At 46.8% G+C, this 23,293-nt stretch overlaps 2 protein-coding genes across 6 annotated transcripts in view; one reads left to right on the forward strand and one right to left on the reverse strand.

The window, feature by feature from the left end:
* Window positions 1–9,950, forward strand: part of SLC25A26 (solute carrier family 25 member 26) — a 115,480-nt gene extending 105,530 nt beyond the window's left edge. For 2 of the 3 annotated variants that reach the window (XM_037492407.2, XM_037492399.2), the window contains 3 exons: window positions 3,033–3,097; window positions 4,112–4,185; window positions 8,108–9,950. In XM_037492407.2, coding sequence (XP_037348304.1) covers window positions 3,033–3,097; window positions 4,112–4,185; window positions 8,108–8,225 — 257 coding nt within the window. In that variant the 3' untranslated portion in view covers window positions 8,226–9,950. The remainder of the gene's footprint in view (window positions 1–3,032; window positions 3,098–4,111; window positions 4,186–8,107) is intronic. The other variant, XM_037492390.2, reaches the window with a different exon arrangement.
* Window positions 9,277–23,293, reverse strand: part of LRIG1 (leucine rich repeats and immunoglobulin like domains 1) — a 212,749-nt gene continuing 198,732 nt past the window's right edge. For all 3 annotated transcript variants that reach the window (XM_054695390.1, XM_037492370.2, XM_037492378.2), the window contains 9 exons: window positions 23,097–23,168; window positions 18,931–19,094; window positions 15,613–15,933; window positions 13,900–14,181; window positions 13,052–13,471; window positions 12,449–12,574; window positions 11,731–11,877; window positions 10,962–11,246; window positions 9,277–10,870 (listed from right to left, as the gene is read on the reverse strand). In XM_054695390.1, the coding sequence (XP_054551365.1) occupies window positions 10,611–10,870; window positions 10,962–11,246; window positions 11,731–11,877; window positions 12,449–12,574; window positions 13,052–13,471; window positions 13,900–14,181; window positions 15,613–15,933; window positions 18,931–19,094; window positions 23,097–23,168 (2,077 nt within the window). In that variant the 3' untranslated portion in view covers window positions 9,277–10,610. The remainder of the gene's footprint in view (window positions 10,871–10,961; window positions 11,247–11,730; window positions 11,878–12,448; window positions 12,575–13,051; window positions 13,472–13,899; window positions 14,182–15,612; window positions 15,934–18,930; window positions 19,095–23,096; window positions 23,169–23,293) is intronic.

Genomic DNA, 23,293 nt, shown 5'->3' on the forward strand with positions numbered 1-23,293 from the left:
AATTTGGTAGAAGACAAAAACTTTTTTTTAAAGATTTGTTTTTTTATACAAGAACCGGGGTACAGGCCAGATTCGTGGCAGGGTGAGAGGATTCACCAGAGACAGAGCGGGGAACAGAACAGGTAGGCTGACGAAATACACTGCTGAGGGGAGCAGCGGGTGCGACAGGAGAGGTCTGCCGCGCCATGTGGGACCCTTGCTAGCCAGCCAGGATCGAGCTGGTGCTACAGAGGCTGTGGACAGCTTCACAGTGCTGCGCTCAACCTCCTGCACCACCAGGGGAGGCCCAAAGAAGACAAAAACCTTTTAGTGTAGGAACTCAGGAACGCTTGAGTCATCAGACAGGACAAATGATGTCTTTGTCAACTTTCCAATCATTTTAGTTGACTTCGCACAAATGGTGAACATTTTCAAATAAGAAAATGGTATGTGCACTTTGAATTTTAGCGAAGGGACAGATTTCATCTCAGTGTATATCAAAGTCATTATGTAGTGAAAGAACATTACTTTTGGCGAACACTAGAAATCACAGTGGCCAAGGACTTAGATCCTAGCGTCACATACATCAAAGTTTCAGTTGTGCATTAAAATCTATGAGTTACTTAACCTCTTTGAGCTTTAGTGTTGTTAACTAAAATGGGAGAAATAAAAGCACATTAGGTCCTTCAATATCATCATTTGACCATAACGGCTATGAGAAGAAAACAATCCTGGTGGACTCTGAATTAGGGGACAAAGGGTGGTATTTGAAGACTTGCTTTTGTGATATGTTGTTTCCTGAAAATCATTTTCCATGAACCTATTGACAACATTGAGGACTTAATTGTACCTGTGGTTTGGGGCGTTTCAATCAGAGAAATAATTATTGACCTAATGCCAGTCAGCTAGTAGAGCAGGGATTTAAGTCTTGGTGTATGGAAGGGCTCTTTTAAGCTGGACCCTTAGGGAGCCACTTGGAGCCAGTAAGGGAAACAAAAGCAAATATAAGGATTGGGGAGGGAAGTTTGGGACAGTCACAGGTACGTTGGCCTTTCCTGCCCTCTCTCTTCTTTCATTAGGGTGAATTTTTTTAAAGGATGCGAAGCCCTTCCTGAACCCCCTTTTTTTATGTTTTAAAATGAAGTACTGCTCTTCCTGCATCGTTGTTGATGTTTGTAGTGTTTGGCTTCTTCTCTTAGCCATAGGCCCTGTAGTTCTCTCACCACCGCAGCACCTGTGACCCAGCACCATAGTCCCTTGTGCTCTCGCCTCCCCGGTTTTAACCCCTGTCCCCTTACCCCCTGGATACCTCAGTTTCATCTGTTTTTCTGACGGACCCCTTTCTTTAAAATATATACATTCCTTTAGGAATATATGGCTCAAAACAATTGAGAGAATATCAGGACTGGGTCCGCAATTCTTAAAATACCCAAAGTTGAGCAAGTCTCTGAGTTTCAGGCAACTTTTGGATCTAGAGGAAAGCATTTGACATATGGACCAAAAGGGACGGAAACCACGGGGTCTCTAACACTCATTTTAATCAATAGTCTTCAGCCCGAGGTGTGCGTACTTCGTGGGTGAGTACAGCTGGGACATAAAGGGGTACATCTCTCAAAGCCAGAGCATGTCACCAGATGGAGGAGGTCCAGTGTAATGATCTTTTTTCAGCAGCCTATTTAGAAAGCTGCTGAAGCCATAGAGGCATCTGCCATGTACACACAGTTTTGTTTGCTGTTCCCCAGAATAGCAAGATATATTGTGGGGGCTTGCTGTTTTTACCTCCTTGGATAAAATGTTATCTTGTCTCATCTTTTATATGCAGTTCAACATATATGGATCAAATGACCTTCTTGGCAACACTCCACAAAGCTGAGGGGGAGAGGTGTGCTATTTCTGGAGTATCCTGAGCATACTGCATTCTGTTCAGCCCTTTAAAACTGCCCATTTCACCCTGTTCATGGAGGCTGAAGTTTTGGGGTGTTTTTCTATCTCCTTAGAGCCTCTTGAGATTGTAAATATACCTTTGTATTTTATTAATTAGAATATTGACACTGTATGTTGTTTTTTTTTTTTTTTAAAGACCTCCAATTCCTCTGTCCACATATGTAGGGACTCCTTAAAATTTCTGGATAAAAGAAATCAGTTTGGTAGTCATAGTATTTAAATTAAGGGTACATGAGAGAGAAGATAAGGAAGAAGAGCACCTGTTGAAACAAGACAGATTCCAACAAGATGTAGAAAGGAGATTAGAAATGGCATTGCTGGGCCTCCCTGGTGGCGCAAGGGGTGAAGCACCGCACTATGAAGCAATCCTCAGCCTCTGCAGCACGAATTCGATCCCTGGCTGGCCAGGGAGCAACCCACATGGCGCAGCAGACCTCTCCTGTCTCGCCCGCTGTTCCCCTCAGCAGTGTATTTCAGTGGATCTGCCTGTTCTGTTCCCCACTCTGTCTCTGGTGAATTCTCTCACCTCCCACATCTCTGGCATGTACCCCAGGTCTGGTATGCATAAATAAATCTTAAAAAAAGAAAAGAAAGGGCATTGCTCTAGTGGACCCAGTATTGGAAGCCTGTGAAATACAGGAAATTTGTTTCTTTTCCCTTGAAGAATCCCTGTGTACCCCAGTGATATACAAGGTCTTACTTGTCTGTTATGCCTCAGAACATTTTGGAGTAGATAAGAGACCACTGGCCCATTAGAGGAAGGCGAGGCCCTCTGAGAGTCCCTGCGGCAGCTCACCTAGTACTCAGGGTGTCTGGCCATAGAGGCATATGCCGTGTACACACAGTTTTGTTTGCTGCTCCCCAGAATGGCAAGATATATTGTGGGGGGCTTGCTGTTTTTACCTCCTTGGATAAAACGTTATCTTGTCACATCTTTTATATGCAGTTCAACATCACTACAAAAGCAATGAAGCATGTGGGCAAAGATTTTTGAATCGGGGACAGAATGATGAACAAGTTATCTTGGCAAAATTACGAGTTATTATAAAATACCATGTAATACAGTAAACAATACCTCACTTGTGTGTCGGGTATTTTTATATGCACAGGTGGATTTGCAGCTGCAGTCACCACGCCTCTGGACGTAGCAAAAACAAGAATCATGTTGGCAAAGGTAAGTAGTAAAATAATGTGATGTAGACATCAGATGTTTATATCCAGTCACACTAGGGCTGTATATGTGTATAAAGTGAATGAAATTGGTATTGGTAACTTACCTGTTAGCTGCCTGTTGAGCCACTAATGAAACTGTCTTTGACAAGAGAGTAGCCACAATTGCTGGGAGCAATGCCTTGCATAGCATTTTACCTTTTCACAATCCTACCCTCCTACATTATGGAAGCCAGTAGGGCCCTACTATTGTCAAATAACCTCTATCTCTATTGGTGACAGACCAGAGGCTCAGAGAGGTGACTTGCTTCCTGCCATGTAGCTCGTAAGCTTGAAGCTCTAAGCTTAGGTCATGCTTAGCCCTCATTGGATGAATTAGGACATTGGTTAGAATTGCCTCAAACATTGTTTAAAAGTATGTTAATAAATAATTTTAAAAGAAGATTGTTAAAAAATATTTTTAGAAAACTAGATTGACACTATACGGAGGCTTATCGTAGATGAAGATTAAAAAATAAGTCACACTCTCGTGGAAGACAGTGAGGGCGGAACTCCAGTGTGCAGCCTCACGGGGCCTAACCTAAGAATGCCAGTCATGTTTTAAACTGAACATGGTACTTTTTCTTAAGTATGCTTTTGAGCTACCTCGGTATCTTTCATAATTATACCTTTTATACTGTCCCTATCCTTCTCAGATTAAAATTGCTTTCAGTTTCTTCCTGTTAAATAGTTGTGTGAATTAACTGGGTAAGTGTTGCTCGTAGTTTGATGTTGAGAGCAATAAGCTAGAAAAGCTGCCACTCTGTGGCAGTGGCTGAGTGGGTGCCTCCCCCGAGGGTCTGAATAAGGGCTCTGGGCTCCCCACATGCAGGAATCTGATTCTCAAGAAACCCCCAGGTCTATTTGAAACTGTGTCCTAGATGAGGGTGGTAGTGAGCCACCCACGCACGTGAGCGTGTCTGAGCTGCTGAGTTGACAGTCTTACCAGATAACGGATTTTTCTCATCTTGTCCTGCAGGCTGGTTCCGGCACTGCTAGTGGAAACGTGCTCTCTGCCCTGCGTGGGGTCTGGCGGACTCAGGGGCCAGCGGGGTAAGGACAGGAGGAGCACACAGCTGCCTCCCGCCTGCACCTCCTCTAGCCTGTCAGTGGGTGAACAGCTTCCTTTCTTCCGCTTATGTGCTGGTTGGGGTCTCTGTGTATTTTGTGCAAAACATTGTATTTGATGGTCTTCCACATAATCCAGTTGCTGACGTGTTCTCACCACATGACCCCAGCTTGTGCCTCTTGCTGTTTGGTGGCATCCACATGTGTGGCCCTGCCAGGTTCTAGGGTGGCAGCAGGGATAGAACTGGCTTCCGGTTATGGAGTGAAGGGATGCAAGGGAGCACTGTTTCAAGAAGGCATTTGTGGTCTGGGGTCCATGTAGTTATTACTAACAAATTACTTTTGTTACTACTAACAAATTACCGTAGTGCAGGACATCTCACTCAATGAAGTGCCTCCAATTTCCTAACATTATATCTTAAAATGCTCTCTTTGAATTGTTATTTCAACATTGCTTTGACAACATAAAACTCTGCTGTCTGAAGCTGTTTAAATGTTGGGCTCGGTACAGATACGTGAAATTACAATTTTCCTACCAGTGAATCATCTACTGAGATTTTGCTGTGAGCAAAGCAGCAGCCTCCTCCTGAGAGGGTAGGAGTGAGCAGCTGAGGGTTTGGCTGGTGTGATCAGCAGAGGCCCAGTGTTGCCACCTCCTCATCCCGGTGGTATTGGTTATTATTTGATTGTCATTTTGTACATGCTTGGCAGATTTTTATTTCAGTTCTTGAGAGTCTGGGGAATAGGAAGCAGGTTGGTCAGTCCCCAGGTAAGATTTTGCACAACAGCCTTGTCTTCTATTCAGAATTTTCAACTAGGAGTTGAAAAATAGGTAATGTTGCATGGTTCTGTTGAATGTGATGCTTCTGATGGACTCATGCTGGTTGCCTGAAGAAGGACCAGGACTGGGTTTAACAGAAAGGAACATTGTGGTGGGAAAGACAGAGCCCTGGCTTGTCCACCAGCAGGCAGCCATTGCTTTGTAGTGAGGAAATAAGAAGTTGGCTGCTCGTAGCAGAGGCACATTAGACACTGATTCCACATTGGAACAAGGAAATGGTGTGGGAAAAAATGAGCTCTAAAGTAACTTAGCAGCAGGTAAAAGATTCCTTTTGTTTTCAACAATGAATTGGAAGTTTTTTTTTTTTAGAGCATAAGGTCAAATTGCCAAATTCGACTTGATTTGCTACAGTGCATGTCATATCCCATGGCAACTACTGGTCAAAACCTGCACTGGTATGGAGCTGTAGCCTCTGCCTTTCCTGAGAAAGTAGTGATATGTGGGGATCCTATAATCAGCAAAACCGTGACCATCAAGAGCTTGTAAAAAAGCAGTTTCCTTGAGTAGATGTTGGAAACTAAGTCTTCCCTATCCCGTCTGTGGTGTGTACTTGTTGCTCTGTAACTCAGCAGTGCCAAAATTGTAGGTGCAGGAGATGTGTCATAAATATTCCCAGGGCCTGTCTCTGTCACCACTGTCAGCCTTAAAAAAGTAAACTGCACTTTTGCTTATCTTCTGGAATCTTCTTTAGGCTTGGGCTCTTATTAATAGAGTGGTCCTTAGCAGAGTATTTGAGGCAGCCAATTTCTTAAGACCTGACAGTGTTTCTTGCTTCTCTTAATATGATAAAAGATAAATAATTTGACAAGAACTTAATAAAAAGCAAGCAAAAGATCCTGCAAAGGTGGGGCAACTGTTCTGAGCCGTGGTTCCAGGCAGCCTCAGCCCCAAGGGTGTATCTCCCCATCTCTGTTCATTTCTGTGCAAAAGCCCTGCTGTCCTTCCGTGGACCCTGAACATACCTGCCTCGGGTGCCTGGCGGCTGGTGGTACTGATCTCTCAGGGCACATTAAAGTGATGACGCTTTGCATCTGTGTGTTGGTTCCCGTAGGGAAGCCCACATATGTGCCCATATGTTTGGTTACATATTTGGAATATGTGCTTTAGGGCAGACTAGTTTCCCCAAAATAAAAATACCACGTGCCCATTCAGTCCAAGAGCCAGAAAGCAGATGGGAAGCCTGCCTACCTTGCGCTGCTCCTTTTTCTTCTGTCATTCAACCTGCTTTTTGTCTGTCTTGCTAGTGTCCTTTATATAATAACCGCTCCTACCACAAGCGTCCCCGGGTACTGGGCATGATGCTATATGCTTTGCTTTTGTTCCTGCCTTTGATCTGTGGTCACTAGAACACAGCCCCGCTCTCCTTGCAAGTCTCGGCCTCCTGAGTTTGGTTGGGGTGTGCACTGTACAAATTACGCTACTTTAAGGCTGTAATTATGCTAATAGATTCAATTGTCATTTAGTGAAACCATAAACTGCTTCCATCTGCCTGTTGCCAGGAGCAGCTAAGCTCATTAGCAGCAAAAGCTGAACTGGCTTTAGAAATAAGTAGGATAGCAAGGGAGGGAAGAGTTTCATGGCCAACGTAGTCTTGCCCTGTTCAGCTTCTCTTCCAGCACCCTTCTCTTGGCAGGGCAGGGCAGGGAGGTTAATACGTTTTCAGGCCAGAAGGACACAGTGGCCTCAAGGTGCTAGCTTAAAAGTTTCTTGCACTCACCGACCACCTCATACTAGAACAATGAGCACTATGCTAAGCCAAACAACCTTCTTCTTTCAAGCGTATTTTGGTCTTTTATAGAATTTTCATGGTTATTTCTGGACAAGTCAAAGAGGTTCTCATTTCACATATAGTTTTACTTAATGAATTAGATCCTTAGCTAACGAAGAGCCCCACAAATCTACTCTGAAGTCCCTCATTTTCCTCAGAAGTGCTGAGTGCTACATCCAGCGGGGAGGCCGGCTGAGCTCTCCCTACAGTTCAGGAAGAACGCAGCCAGTGGCCTGAACTAGGCAGCAGGAACTTCCAGCCCCATCTTGGCAAGCCATCATTTGGAACTTGTCATGGAGGTTCTCCTCGTACCTTCAAGGTACACACAGTACTGTTGGCATAGCTTGACCATTTTTGGTTTTCTTCCCTAGACCCGATCCAAAGTCATTTCACTAGAAAATCTACTTCTAATTTTATAATTTGGTTTTTGTGCTTACAAAAGTGATAATCCTGGTTAAAAAATGCTTCAATTGTTGGAGAAATATAGGCAGGGAATGTGTGCTGGAAGCCACACTCCAGGGAGTTTAGGGCCCGTCCCTGCTGTGTTTGTCTAACAGTCCTATTATACAAGCTCGGGGCTTTATTAGCAATGGCATGAGGAACATTTTTGACTAAAGACCTGTGACGTAGCTGTGGGCGGGTGTTGAAAGAACAAATCCAGAATTCATATCCCCAGTAGCAACTTGTACCTTTGACAGTGACTGGCCTCTGGTGCTGGGGACAGAACATGAGGAGGTGCCGCTCCCTTCCTGCTATGGCCTCTTTGGCCTTTCTTGTCCTTCACGAGAGGGCAAAGCCAGCGGGTGATGCACAGAAATTCTCTTTCCTGGTGTGGCGTCACCTTTGTGGGTGGGACAGAGCGCGACTGAGTCCTAGAGAGGAGCAGCGGAGCCGGCAAGACCCAGAAGCCGCTTTCTGGTTCCAGGAAGGACCCACCTCCAGCACCCCCCAGAAGTCAGCCCTCTGACTCTTCTAAAAAGTGGATCTCATTATCTCTAAAAGACAAAAATGGTCCGAAAAGTTTTAAGCTGTGGTGGAGACAGTTACTATTTGACTAATTACTGAATTGTGAGCGCTCCCAAGTAAGCCCTTTGGTATTCAGACACTCTGGCCAACAGCTGGGCTCAAACTTAAACAAGTCCACTTGGGAATGTAACCTCGCGCCATTCTGAAAGGAAAAAGCGCATTGCAAGTGCTTTGTGGGCTTTAATGAGCATGGTGTGTTGAGTTGAGCAAGCTGGAGGTGTTGGAATTTAACCTTTTTTTTACACACACAAAATTGAAATCTCTCCCCCTAGATTATTTGCAGGTGTCTTCCCTCGCGTGGCAGCCATCAGTCTGGGAGGTTTCATCTTTCTGGGTGCTTACGACCAAACTCGAAGCTTGCTGTTGGAGCTTGGCACAGAAGGTTCGTGAATCAGCGATGGCCCCACATCCATTTCTTTCAAAAAAGGTGACTGCCGTGAGAACTGTCTCCTTCCGGTGCGCAGCTGCTTGGCCATCTGAGCCACAGCATACAGGCAGAAAGCCAGTTCTGCTAAGATCGTAACATAGAGAATGCGTCTTCCATGTTGCCGGCTGGAATGATGTCATCAGCCTATTGCCAGAAAGTTAAAACGATGGCCGCAGAGGCACTTTTGAACCATTTTCTCAGAACCTGTTAATAAATACGTTTGGTAATGCTGAGTCCAGGCCCTGCAGAGCTTTCATTTGATCTACAGTTGATCTCTCATTTCCTGCCCCGGCTAATGCATTCAGCGGAAGGCAGAGATGGTTCTAAGTTTAAAGACTGGCTAGACTGGGAACACGTAGTAGAATTGGGGGAAAAGTTGTGTATGTGGGTGGGCGTTTCTCCCCTGGGTTAATTCCTATTGTGTAAGCTTATAGTTTTGTTTAAAAACTGAACTACAGGTGCATAGTATACATTCTTGTTGGGTAACCAGACTGCTGTTTTTAATTACCCTCACATTGCAACTATAAAAACACAATTGGATTTTACAGAGACGTGTCCAGCAGCCCATGTGGTGTGGGAGAGAGAGGGTGGCTGCAGCTCAAGGTGGCCCGCTCGCCTCTGGGCAGGAGGGCGTGGCAGGCCCTCTGAGGAAATGAGTGGCACCCACTGTTCTCCACAGCCCGCAAGGAAGGGCCAGGGTCGGAAACAGTGTTGATTCATTCCTAACTGGAAAGATTTGTTGCCTGGAGTTTTCAGCTCAATGCTGGCAATCAAAGGGGTGAAATGGGAAGGTTACGATTTTAGAGCTTGACTAATAAGCTCCAGGTGTTAAAATTTAGAGAGAAATCTCAGGAATCTAGTGTTGTCGTGTCTTCCCTGGAGCAATATAGATTCGCTTTGCCCAATTCCCCCCCCTTTTTTTGGGGAAAAAGGTAATTAAGGCAGAATGACACCATGCTGGTTAATACAGATGAATGATCCCAGACACACTCTTAACATTTATAAATGAAGTTTTATTAAAGACACTTGAATGCCATTTGTTAGACACTTCAATATTTTATGTTTTTCAATGTACATTGTACCAAAATTTCTATAAATAAATAACTTTGTACATAAAAGTAATACTTCCTCTTTCACATTGCCTCTCAGAAGCAGCAAATTCACATATTTTGTGGAAGTAACATTGAACTGTTGAGAACAAAATTCTAAACTGCTTACCTTTTATGATAGTGATGACATTTGACAGTAAAATTTAACATAGGTAAGTAACCATTTTTTTTGTCCACACCTACGTTCAGCTCTTTGACTAAAGAAATTCATTTCCTGTTTTAGTATACTTTTTCCTGAAACAGACATTGGCACTCACAAGCTGGTTAGCTCTAGATCTCAAAAGTGCAAATAGATCCAGAAGGAGTTGTACAGTCTGAGCCTGGCCGTCTACAAGGGAAGGACGTGGACAGGCTGCTCCAGATCCTCAGAGATAAGTGGCCCAGATTCTGTCCTCTCCCCCAGGCCAAGGGAATTATATTGGCAGAATTAAAACATTGCTATTGAAAAATCCACAGGTACCAACACCAGCAGCCTCCATCTAGTAAAAAGCCTCAAATGACAAAGACATTTGCTTTTATCATAAAATGAGATGCAAAGAAGGAAGAGCGGCAGTGCTTAATGGCTTGGACCAACTGCTCGTGGCAGAGTAACCACCCCCCTTCTGCTTGTTAAAGCATTTAAACATCTGAGAAAAAGTCATTCACTACAAAGGTACGTGACAACCACACCTCTGGGCTCCTCAGGGAGGTTTGTTTCAAGAGCACCCACGTGGGGCCCGTGCACAGGAAATCGCTGCGGGGGCGCCCTCGGGTGGGCCCTGAGAAGCCGAGAGCAGGCACCCACTTTCCGTCCGTCCTTGTCCCTCCCCAATGCTGGGAACAAATGTGGTTTTCAGCTTCTATAAATTCCATCCATGCATTAAGGCACCAGAACTTACCCCCTGCTCCAAAATTAAACAGCAACCTGATATGGAAAAATAATAGTCAAAACTGGACGATTTTTTTCTGTTAACCATGCACTAAAGATTAAAATAGCCTCTGTAAAAGATATATAATATATATGAAATCTCTGAAAACTCTTATGTACAACCATATCAAATACTTTTCTGCCTTTTTTTTTTTTACACAATAGCCTCTTGCATTTCTGTGCTTCAGCTGTAAGTCCTTTAAACTACTGATACTCCACATGGAAGTTAAAACTATATACACATCAGTGACGCTTGAAGCCAAGCTTCCTCACAGCCTCTCCTACCTCTTTCCTGTAGGGACCGACACGACAAGAGCTGAGGTAGACAAAGCCTAGACTTTCGGTGCAAACAGCAGTGGCACATTCCGTTTCCCGGGGAGCTGTCCTGTCAGTGGTGCGGACTCGGGGTTGGAGTCACATGCGGTGGGGAGGTGTCCATTGGCGAGAAGCAGGTGCTGGCCTTCACTGGGGGCATCGGGGAAACCCGAGGTGGGCTCTGTGAGCTGAGAACTGCCCGGAGTTAATATACAGGAGGGCAGGAGGTCCATGGAGTCCGGCTCACACCCCCTTGCTAAAGTCCGAGCGGAGGCCCCTGTGGAGAAGAGAGGGCACATCAGACCCTGCAGCCCCGCCCTCTGGGGGCTCCCCCGTGGAGGCCGTGTCTCAGGAGACTGAAAAATTACCTTTCCCATCCAGTGGCACCACTGGCTGCTGCTTCAAAGATGTCAGCATTCTGTCGTGGTTACTGGGGTAGAGGCCCCCCCTAGAGTCAGCCTGGCAACCACCCGCAGTCCCACAGCCTGCACGATGTGAAGTTTGTTCTTGGACTCGCCGACTGGGCTCCAGGGTGCTCGCTGCACCCGGCTGTGCACTGTCTCTGGCCACCAGCTGAGGACAGCAGGCTTGTTCCTTGGGGTAACTGTCTGCGTCCATGGTGCAGTCGGTACCTTTGGCCGGGCCGCCGTGCTCTGTGGACGGTATGGGACGGCTTAGAACCGCATTCACGGCAGTCCCGTCCCCCACCCAGAACAGGCTGAGACCACAGCTGTCTGGAGTCCCTGCCTTCAACTCTTGCCCAAGTATGTTCTCAGAAAAAGACTGGGTTCCGAGCAGGCTGTTAATGCAGCATGGGGTCTTCCATGATTAGATCATTTAAATCAGAACAGTCTGATTAAACTAAAGTACCAGACAGTGTCAAGAATCTTCTGAACAATTAGAAAGTTAGCCTCAAAATAATCTTGTTGCAGAGGTACTTTTCTCTGGACGTTGCCCACCATTCCAGAGATTGATTTAAGGGGTACCCTAGACTCCAAAGAGACAGCCCAGAGCTTCCTGTTTATAAAGGGCCAAATTCTAAGACAGTCTCAGCTCACTGGTGTCTCTCTCGCTCCTGTACTACGTCAGCCCACACTTTAAGAACAAAATCCTTTTCTTGAGAAAAGCATCTCATACCCGTCTTCTGTGGCCCAGGTGTCCCATCGACTTTCTCCATCACTTTATGTGCTTCCTTGTTAAATCCAACACAGAGCTTGGACTGCCTGCAGGTAATGCCGTGCGCGTCCACCTCTGGGAAGAGGCTTGCATCTCTGGGACAAACACCTGCAACACATTCCCACACAATTATCAACTCCAAGCTTCGCACTTCCCAGTAAGTCTGATGGAAAGTGTGGGCAAAGCTGCTACTCAATGTTCTCTAGAGGAGCTGTCTGGGTTAATACCAAGAGATCCAGCAGGGCTTTTATAATAGCACCTCCCAGGTAGGCCTTTCCGCATTCAGAGCCATGTCAGTGAGCAATTCTTAGGGAAATAAACTTGCCCTAAGAAGTGCTCAGTCTCCCCCACTGCAGTAGCTCCACCTTGAGAGAGTTTTCTGGTCTGGGACCAGGCAGGCACGTCCCCTGCTCAAGGAATGCAGCTCTTATTTAAGGCACCCGCGCCCCCCCCCCCCCCCCCCCATCCTGACTAGGAGTGTGAAGCCTAATAGTTTCTTCCTGGAGTATAGGATTTTAAAACCTCACAGAACTTGCACAGGCAAGGTCACAACAGCCCGGCAGGAGCCAATGGTCACACCATCTTCCAGACATGCTCTAATGTCATGCACCTCTTGGGAAGACGCTGACGTTACCCCTACCTTTTGGGGACATGACTGCATCAGGTGTAGAGGCCTTACCATTGCTTTCGATGTGCCCATTGGCCTGATGGCCACCCTCAGTCCTGACCACTGCTTCCTGTCGGTCAGAAAGGGTCCCCTGAGACGAGAGGTAGCTTGGGACATCTGGAGGCACAATGGTTTCATCTGCAAGGAGAGAACACAGTCTAACATAAGACACGACATGTATCCACTGTCAGTCCCCGAAATGGGATCCCCAATAGCAACCGGCCAGAGTCCGAGTGGAGCGCCCCCAGTGGAGTGGTTCTCCCAGAACCTGCCTTGCCTTACTCTATACCAGGTATAAAAAGTCTGAGTCCACAGAACACTGATGGGAGCCAAGAAATGGGCACAGCAACAGAGCGTGTGCCAGAGATGTCTCAGAAAACTGCTCAATTTGTGCTGTACTTATATTTGAGCGTGTTCCCCCTTGATGGTAAACGCCTGAAAGTTAAAACAGTGTGAACAAAGCAAGCCTCAGCTACCGAGAACAGCTTCGGAGTCCCAGAGGCCCTAGGATTCTAAACACACTGAAATTCTGTAACAGGCCTCTGGACCTGACCTCCCACACGAAGGGCCCTGCTCTTCCACCCCCCGAGCGCGCACTCAGCCAGCAGTGCCGACCTGTGTTAGTGACGCTGTACTCCTCGCTCTTCTTCCGGGTCTGGTAGATGATGCACACCCAGACCAGGGACGTCAGGACGATGCTGCACACCACAGCGATGGTGAAGATGCCCACCGTGGTCCCATCCTTCCTGCAGCTGGGGGTGGGCAGGATGCTCAGCAGGCTGTGGGCTCGCTCAGTGCCCAGGGCATTGGACATCTCGCAGGTGTACCGGCCCGCGTCCTCCGCGACCACATTCTGCACAACGAGCAGCTGATTCCCGGGGGTGAAGTGGTGTCGCTCGGTGAGGCTCAGCGGGCGATCCCCCTTGAGCCAGGTGATGCGGGGTGGGGGGCTCCCAGTTGCTTTGCACTGGAAAGCCACCGTTTCTCCCACGGATACCACACGGTCTTCCAAGGGCACCGCCAAGAAGGGGGTTTCTGTAAGAATGGGGGATATCTTAGGGTTACTGCGTGGGCCTCAGTTGCTGTAGATCTGCCTTGACTTGGGGATAAAGGACAATCCAATACATCAGTGCAATGCCAGAGGAGCCCTTTGAACAAAGCAGCGAGCTTTTCAGAAGACCTTCTGCCACAAAAGAGCCTACTATTCTTTGTTCTCAGTCAAGGCCACCGCCATCCTGCCCAATTCAGAGGGCACTCAGAGTGTTTTTTACCTGAGCCCTATCAAGACTCATCATTCACTGGCTATTTTTAAGAGGTAAACCCTGCTCGTTCAAGTAAGTTCTAGAAAGCAGCCCACATTTTTAAACAAACTAGTAATGTATCCATTCCTGGTTCTGCAGTTTTACAAACTGAGGCTAAATCACAGACACACACACACACACAGAGTGTATCAGCAGACGAACCTAAGACAGTCAGGGTGGCATTTGCCGAAATGAAGCCGGCCGAGTTCTGAGCGGTACAGCTGTAAACCCCCATGTCATCTATTTTCACATCGGTGATGAAAAACACATCGTCGTCTGGCATGACGTGCATACGTCGCTCACGGGCAGCAGGGAAATCTGTGCCTCCATCCTTCTGCCAGGCAATCTGGGGGTTAGGGTGGCCGGTGGCAGCACATTCAAGGCGGGCCATGGTGCCAGTCCGGATGGCGATGTCGTGGGGCATCTTGGTGAATGACGGCAACACTGCAAGATACATGTGTGTACGGGGTCAGGGTTTTTTGAAAGCTGGATGCATAAAGCTAGGAGACCCCTCTGGCAAACACTTCCCTGTGGTGTCTGTTCACCACCTCACCACCCTCTGTGCCAATATCTGCCTAGGTCCACTGCTGCAAACTCTGAACTAGAAACGATGGGCTTCCCAGTGCTGCCCAGCTTCTCCCTGGTGCAGATAGAGATGGTGCGTCTCATCAGTCTCTCGCCATACACCTGTGACTAGCACCCTGCAAATGTAAAGCTTTTTATGAAACATTTTCCTTCCATTCTATAAATGGTAGCCAGTCTATAAACAGGTGCTAGTAAATGTGAGGGGCAGATGCCTGCCTTAATTAACCACCAGAAGGGATGCTGGGAAACAAAATGGTTGCTCCATCCAGATGCAATTACGGAGGGAAGGAGGACACGCTTCCCTATGAGGAAAGCCAATGGATGACTTTCCCCTCTTGAAGAAACCCACTTGAGGGAGGCGGTCGTGGGCTGTATTATTGTGCACATGTGGGCTCGGGGTGTTTAGCTAGCTCACTGAACCCAAATATTTCTACACACAGTGGTAAGCATCCAGCCACGTATCAGGCATCACTGCACTTCTCATCAAGATTACCTTGGTGGGAGGCTCTGACATTACACTGGGCTTTAATAAGAACAATGAAGAATCCCTCAGACTACGCCAAGACAGCCCAGCCAAAGTGTGGAAAGTGCTTTTCTTGTGGTCTGGAGGGCTTAAGGAGCACAGGGGTTCTAGCCCATTTGAATACCCCTTGCCAAATTCTAATTGGAAATTAGTATTTAGGAAAATCTTGTTAGGTTACTAGCGTGGGGTGGTCAACTACTCAAGCTGTTTACCTCTATGTTTCCTCTAAATTCCAGTATAGCAAGAAGTTTTAGAATAGTCCTGAACAGCAGAAATAGACTGAAGACAGCCACCTCTCACTGTCTTTACTGAGTAAAAAAATACTTGTCAAACATCCCCAGAATCATCCTGCTCTCAGGCTGGCATGCGCAGCAGCTTTGGTGGTGCATGGCCACCTGGGCTGGCCCCAGCTGTGCCAGGTGCTCAGAGGGCAACAGCTTCCCCGGATAAGGGCAAGCTTGGAATCCAGATACGAGACATCTTGGTCTATGGAAGATGATAAATTGTTGAACACCCAAGGCTTGGGCCTACAGTTTCACTTACCATAACTGGATTTTAAATGTCACTATAAAACAAAGAATCTACTGAGTAATGTTTCAACCTACAAAGTATGTTTTTGGTTTTGGACAAACCTGGCAATTATAGTATGATAGAATAATACTGTCCCAATGAAGCCTGTGTTTCTCCTGCTCAATCATCTCTACATAAGATCACCAGCATTGTCTCATGGTACTCTTGCTCCAGGGTGAAAAGATAGCGTTCCATACCATGCACTGTGAGTCTGGCCTTGTGTGAGTAGGTGGAGCCAAAGTGATTAGTGATGATGCACTGGTAGCGGCCCTCGTGCCCGAAAGTGACACGTCGCAGGTGTAGGATGGTGGTGTATTCCATCAGCTCCCCGTCCTGTGCTCGGACGTGGGCAAAGTTCTCCATGTCGGCGTTGGGCAGGACCTCGTTGTCCTTCTTCCAGGCAAAAGTCATTGGGGAGCTGCTGCTGCTGGCTGCTGAGCACGTGAACCGGATGTCCTTCCCCACCACAGCCATGGTTGTCTCTGGCTGGGTGATGATCTGCGGCTTGGGGAAGTCATCTGGGGGTAAGAAGGGCCAGCTGTAACCACTCAGTCTTACACACATAGCGACCAGCTGCTGGTCAAACTAACAAATTCAGTGAGACACTGAGCAGGGACCAAGTCGTTTAAGGGTCCCTGTGCATCTTCAGCTCCTTCAAACATTTAAGGGAGTCATGCCCTGGATATTTGGTCTCACCCACACATAAATCTGTGAGCAACGGTCACCTCTAATGACATACTTTGATTGAAACAAATCTAACAGTACTCGATTATCAAATCTGCCAGCGGCTTCCACAAGAAGACTGCACTTGACTTCACTGGCTTGCTTTAACAGAACAGTCTGGAATGACTAGCCATGACTCCACAGAGCGTACTCCAAAAGAAGTGGGGCGTGGTGCACTTCAATTTCAGGGAAAAAGCCTTGAGATTATTTGCACCTGCATTAAAGCAATGAAAACACTAACAAATATGGCCATAATCAACTTTTTCAGAATTCTAGGAAATAACAAAAGGCTTACAACAACCCATGGAGTGCTGATCAAAACACCCAAATCTCAGTAAGAAAAGTGAGCTTTGAGGCATTTTTCGTGTATTCTAAGTCCTATCCCTGTCTTCCTAGCTCTATGGTAGTCTAGACAGAGGGAGAATCTGATTTCTAGAGTTGCCGCCATTATTTAATTTTAAATGCCCCATTTTGTGGGGGAAAGGGGAGCCCTCAAAATTACAAAACATGCAAAGAAACAGGAAAAAAGCATTCAAGAGAAACTGCCCTTGAAAAATTCCAGATACTGGATTTACCAGACAAAGACTTAAATGGTTTTATGCATACGTTGAAAGAACTAAAGGAAATCATGTTCACAAGAATTAAAGCATGTGAGTATTTTCTCAGCAGAGAGTACTAACAAAGAGAGAGCAATTTTAAAAATGAGACAAATATAAATTTTGGAATTTAAAATACAACAATTGAAGTGAAAAGTTCACTAGAGGAATTAATAGCTTAACTGAGGGGTAGGAGACAGAACTTGACACAGGTCAATTGCGATTATTCATTCTGAGAAGCAAATAAGAAAAAAGAAACAGTGCCAGAGACTTGTGGGACAGCATCAAATATAATACAAATAATAGGAGTCCAAGAAGAACAGAGTATTTGAAGACATGGCTTCAACGTCCCAAATTTAACGAAAACCATGTATCTGCCATCAATGAATTCCAAGAAGAATAAACTCAAGTACCCACACCTAAAAGCTTCATAGTCAAACTGTGAAAGACAACGCATCTGGAGAGCAGCAAGTGCAGCAGCTCATTGCTTACAAGGGAGTCTCAACATTAACAGCTGATTTCTCATCAGAAACCACGCAGGTCAGAAGGCACTAGGAAGACAAAGGCGACTAGGACTTCCACATGCAGCACCTCAAAACATGGAGAAATCATTCTCAAATTTAAAAAAAACAAAAACAAAACAACTTTAGCACTGCTTATGGCACCTGCCCTATGAGAAATGACTAAAGCCAATTCTTCAGGCTGAAATGAAAAGACAACTCCACACACACAAAAAAGCAAACAATTAAAGGTAACTACATAGGTAAGCACAGATAGGCAGTATTAATGTATTTTTCTTTGTAACCCTTTTCTGATCTAATTTAAAATGCAATTATGTAAAGCAGAGGGGCTTATACTATATAAAGATATTATTTATATGAAAATAAGGCAAAGGAGGGGGAAATGGTACTTTAATAGGAGCAAAATTTTGAACATGGCTGACTTTCATTATTAATCTGAACTAGATTGTCTTCAGATGTGGGTTATAATCCCCATGGCAACTACTAAGAAAGTAACAAAAAAATTTGTAAGTGAAACAACGGAATTACAGTGGTGTACTAGAAGGAGTCCAATACAAAATTGAAGAGAGCTACAGGATATATAAGAGAAAACAGATCAAGACAGAGGCTGGCCCTAGACAGAAAGAATAACATGATATAAAATGGTCGGCTCATCAAGAATACATAAAAATTATAAACGTATTTGCACCTAACAGAGTTCCATGAAATTTGACGAAAAACTGACAGAACTGAAGGTATTAAGAGACATTGCAGACAACGCACACAGTAGAATGCAGGATTCAACCCTCCACAGTCAATAATGGACAGATGAGGCGGGTCAGGATCATCACAGGAGGTTCTGAAGCTCAGGGAGGCCTGGGGACGACAGAAGACCGAAGACACGTACCTGCCTGGTGGTGACTCAGGCCTGGGAACCACCTTCATTCCCACTTAGAGCAGAAACCAGAAACAACTCAAAATTCATCACATTCTTTCATCACATCTTCCTGACCACAAGGCTATGTCATTTCTCTCTCTCTCTCTCTCTCTCTCTCTCTCCCCCCCCCACCCTGTGTGTGTGTGCGTGCGTGTGTTTGTGTGTTTGGCACTTTTCTGTGCTCTGTGCCACTGAACTTGGATCATGACCACCCCTGGTTAAAAAGATGGCGAGAGTTACATTCCAATAATCCACAGGAAAAAGGAATGTCAAGTTACAAGTGCAGATTTCAGTGGTTTGGAGAAGCAGCAAGAGTGCAAGTCAACATCAAGGAATTATTTTTACTACAGCAACTGTACTCCTGAGATTTGTTCTTCCTGTATTTAACCTTTAATTCTTGGGTTGGAAAGAAACACATGCTAAAACCCCAGCCTCAGACATCCAGTAATTTCACAGCTAAACCCAGGCACCAGCGCCCTCAAGAACACAACTCTCTTCCTGTAACTGATTATTCTGATTTGTAATTCAACCAACTCGTGCTCCCTCCTGATGAAATGCATGTTCTCCCAGAACCACATACCGCGGCCATGCAGTCAATGCTGTGTGCGGTGTCCACGGGAAGCAGCGTGCCCCCAGCAGCTGACTGGTAGCCGTGGGCTGGGGTTGAATGTGATCACAGGACTCACTCCCACAACGGAGAGTTCCTCCCTGGTCTCCTCGCCCTTCACGAAAACAAAACAAACATTCAAAGACTCTTACCACACACGAAACTTTCTGGCAGCACAGAGAAAATGCTCTGGCCCTTCAGGGACTCCGGGTGGGCACAGGTGGCTGTCACAAACGCCTGCAGTGTCCGGCTCAGTAGCCACAGGGGCAGCCACTTCAGCTGGCAGTCACACAGGAAGCTGTCACTGCTGATATGACTGGAAGAAAAACAAAAGGGATTGGGGGGTGTGCCCAGGAAAGAGGATGTTCCCTCGGCATATGGGGTGCTCTGTTGCCTCTGATCGGCTGCTGCCATTTACACTATCAACCTGGCCTGGAAATGCTTTCTCTCATGGTTCCTGTGCACTGGCCCCAGCAGCCCTGGAGATTTTAATAAAAGAGTGCCTGCCCCAGGAGGCCAGGGTTAGGACCCAGGATTCTGCAGTTCTGACAGGTTCCCAGGTGATGCTGGCACCGCCGGTCTGAGGCCCACACTGAGCAGCAGCGACCTGGAGCTCACCCACCTCAGACACGGCTCTGTGTGACCCGAGGGACACCTGGGACCCCCGACCCCCCGACAGAGATGAGTGGCACTGCCCCCTCGCCTTTTCCCACTCTCCTGAGCTACTTGGAGCTTCCAGATTCAATCTGACTTTGATAGAAACTGGGAAACAAGTTCTGAGAAGGGCTCTTTTTCGATATGGCTGTTATTTTCGTATCTGGCAAAGCTGCTTGTTTTCTTCCTTTCCAACGTAAGCCCTGCCAACGTGCACCCCTCTTGTTTGTGCATTTCTCTCCACACCAGCACGACGACGCAGGGGCTGGCAGAATTCGGCCGTGTTCCCTAAATAGTGCTTGTTAGTTAATTACCACTGCCCAGGGAGCATGAGAATGCACATGCTCGGTTTTGCGAGGCTCCAACCCAAACAGAGAATATTTTCTTTTTCATTTCTCAGCAACTGAGGGTAAGTTTTTTCAACAGAAATCGGAATTGCCATCTCAGCGGACATTCCTTCCTGAGGAGTCACTCAGAGATAAGTCCACCAGAGTCTCGCGGCCCTGTTCTGGAAGACCTCAAGGCCGTGAGCTAAAGACTGGAGTCCGGTCTGTGACAAGGATGAAGACAGGGACAGAAGATGTACGAACTTCCTAAATGAATTGTTTTTGGGGACACGGGGACATAAAGGAGGTGCTCGTATGCGCAGAAATTCCTAGAATGTCTCATAGGCCAGTGTTAGAGCAACAGCTTCATTCTCCTGCCACCCTTTTCCTCAGACATTGACACAGCAACCAAATAAGCAGCTGTTTTCTTCTATTTCACTCTGACCTGATGAGCAGAAAAATCATCAAACTAGCAAACAGCAAAGAAGAATGAAATTCAAGCCAGGTTACTGAAGGCTGAATCAATTAAAATCCACTCTTAGGTTTCTCATCGCGTTCAGGTTGGTTAGGCATCTTACTAAAACCCCTTGCAAAGTGCTTTCTTTTTTTTTTTTTTTTTATAGAGGCATGTTTTATTTATTTGTTTGTTTGTTTTGTTTATACATGCATACATGCACTGGGTACAGTCAGAGCGCGGGAGGGTGAGAGAATTCACCAGAGCCAGAGCGGGGAGCAGAGCAGGCTGAAGGACCGAAGTACACTGCTGAGGGGAGCAGCGGGCGGCAGGAGAGGTCTGCGCGCCATGTGGGACCCTCCCTCCGGTGGCCGGGGAGCAGCCAGGGATTGAACCGGCGCCGCGGAGGCTTCGGGCAGCTTCGCAACCCAGCGCTCAACCGCTGCGCCACCAGGGAGGCCCTGCAAAGTGCTTTTTCAAAGACTGACATACTCTATCTCAAAGCCATAACTGGGGTGCCTGCTCATCGCACACCTTAAAATCAGCATTTGAGTTTGTTTTCATTTGACAGGCAGGGAGCTCTGTGCACAGAAGTACTTGGAGGGCCGCCCCTTGAGTTGCTGGAGGTGGCAGCTCACCACGGGACAGCCCCCACTCCGCACACAGCTCCCTGGGTGGGCTGCGTGTGGTGTGTGCAGGGGCACCAAGACACCCACCAGTGAGGAGCAGAGTGGAAAGGAACCCTCCCAGTGTCAGAAGCAGCTACCGCTCCTGTCTAGGGGCTTGTGGCGTGACTGCCCCTCTCTGCAGTCAGCAGGAGAGCCTGGATGTGCATGTAGAAGTCTGGAGAAAGACACTGGGCTGTCACTGTCAGACCTCAGGCACCTGCATGGGGGCAAGACCATATTTCATCTGTGTCACAGGAGCAAACTGAGGAAAACAAATTTGCCATTTATCCTTGGTCAGAAAGGCGTGTGGAAGGGGTTCAGGCTCAGCACACATTCAATATACTTGTTGGGCCTCGTCCCTCGAGAGCGTCTTGCCTCCTCCACAATGCAACCCACCTCAAAGAGAGGAGACCAGGCCTCAGATGCCTCAGGGTGGAGAGAAGGCTTTCCGAGAGGATGAGTTAGGACCAACAGAACAGATGGAAAGGAAACAGAGCCAAATAGTGAGGACACTGGCCCCTGACCTCCCTGGCCCCCAGTTACTTCTAGACAAAGGCTAGGTTGAGAGGCTGAGCCCTTAGGGCTGTGCAGATTCCACTGCTCCTCCTCCACCAGCTAAAAACACAACCTTGTCAACTGCTAACAGGCCGGGCCTTCCACAACTCCTGCCTCCAGCCCCCTCAACACCCAGCTGGCTTCCATTGTGCATTTTCATGACTCCAACTCAAAGTGTGTTTCTAATCAGTGCTGGTGGAAATTTACCCAGAGGATGACTGAGTGTGCAGTACAACCTGCCTTGATCTGACAGGGAAAGAAAATGACCAAGAGGAATTAACCATTTCTCCATCAGGGGACTGGGCCCGGGGCCAGCCACAGCTGGGCATGTGCAGCGACTGATGGGAAACACAGGCAGGGGCCAAGGCTGAGCCTCCGGGACCACGCAGAAGCACCGTGGGAGGGTCCAAGCACCTGGAAAGGCTCTGTCATAGAAAACCTGAATTTCCAGGAGGCCAAAAGAAAAATCTCTCCCTATACAGCCAGATATTTACTTCCAACATTACTTCTGAAGTGAACACTCACGTACTTATCACTTAGGTTTTACGATTAATCTACTCTACTTGTTTGATGACACATCTATCCATGTACCCATTCTTCGGATCACCTTCCTCCTCTTGAGCTATGGCATCCTTTGGAGTCTTACCCAAACAGACGATGCTGAAGTTCTAAGGAGGGCAGGTGTCAGGGTGTAGCAGCTTTTTGCTGAGTCCTCAGAGTTCATGAAACCCCCTACAAGCTCCCATTCCAAGACCCTTCTAAGAAAGCATCCTTCTAATAAGCACAAGCATCCTTCTATTAAGCAGGCCACCTGCCCTGCCCTCGCCCACAGACACAGGTCCTCATCTGGCTCTCAGCTACAGGCCTGTGCCTCCCTTTTCCCCATTCCTGCCCTAAGCTGCATCTAGGATCTACCAGGATGAGGATGAAGTCAGGGTGCAAAAACAGTTACCGTGTGCCATCCAGCATTCTGTCAGCACTTGTAAGAACCAAGGTCACAACTTTAGGGGACTAATGTTACAGTTAGAACTTACTACCTATAGAATCAGATAAACGTATAGGTAAAAGAAAGGAAATGTGGGTATTGCTACCTGAATACCTAGACTGGCTTCTCTGCCAGAGACTAGGCAACAGATAAGCTCTTCTAACCTTTGCCACCCAAAGGCTCAGAGGAGTTTAGCGGGGGCAGCAACATAACCTATAAACTGCTCTGGGGGGCCTTGGCAACGGATGTGAACAGGCTACTATGCCACTAGCCCATAGGTAGAAGAGAGTTCATTTCCCACGATCTAGAAGAGCAGTTAGTAAACTGCAGGCTGCAGGCTCACTGCCTGTTTTAGTAAATAGGAATTTACTAGTGCAGTCATGCCATGGGCTTATGTGTTTATGGCTGCTTAATGCTATAACAATAGAGTCAATCTGTTATGACAGAACCTACTGCCCACCAAGCTGAAAATATTTACCATATGGCCCTTTAAGAAAAAGTATTGTGACCCCCTGATCCAGAGTATACCTACCCCCACAGGGCATTATTTTTTTTAAACACACAATTATTAGCCATCATCAATATTATATAAAATGAGGCATAATGCAATTAAGGTGTTTCTTACTCTGAAATTCTCAACTTGTGGTAATCAGAGCCACAGAATCCAGGTACTTACAGCTCTTTGAGATTCTTCATCTTCACGAAGGCATCAAACTGGACAGATCTGATTGCATTGTCTCCAAGGTTCCTGTAAAAGAACACTCTACATACATATGCAAAGAAACCCACCTTCCCTTTATGCCAGCCACATGTGTGAGCCAAGCAGCTCAGGGGATTTGCTGGCTAGCCCTGGTTTTGCCCGAGAACCACAGG

The sequence above is a fragment of the Talpa occidentalis genome, unplaced genomic scaffold (genome assembly GCF_014898055.3).
Source record: "Talpa occidentalis isolate TD23 unplaced genomic scaffold, MPIMG_talOcc4v2.1 talOcc4.10, whole genome shotgun sequence".
NCBI classification, from domain to species: Eukaryota; Metazoa; Chordata; class Mammalia; order Eulipotyphla; family Talpidae; genus Talpa; species Talpa occidentalis.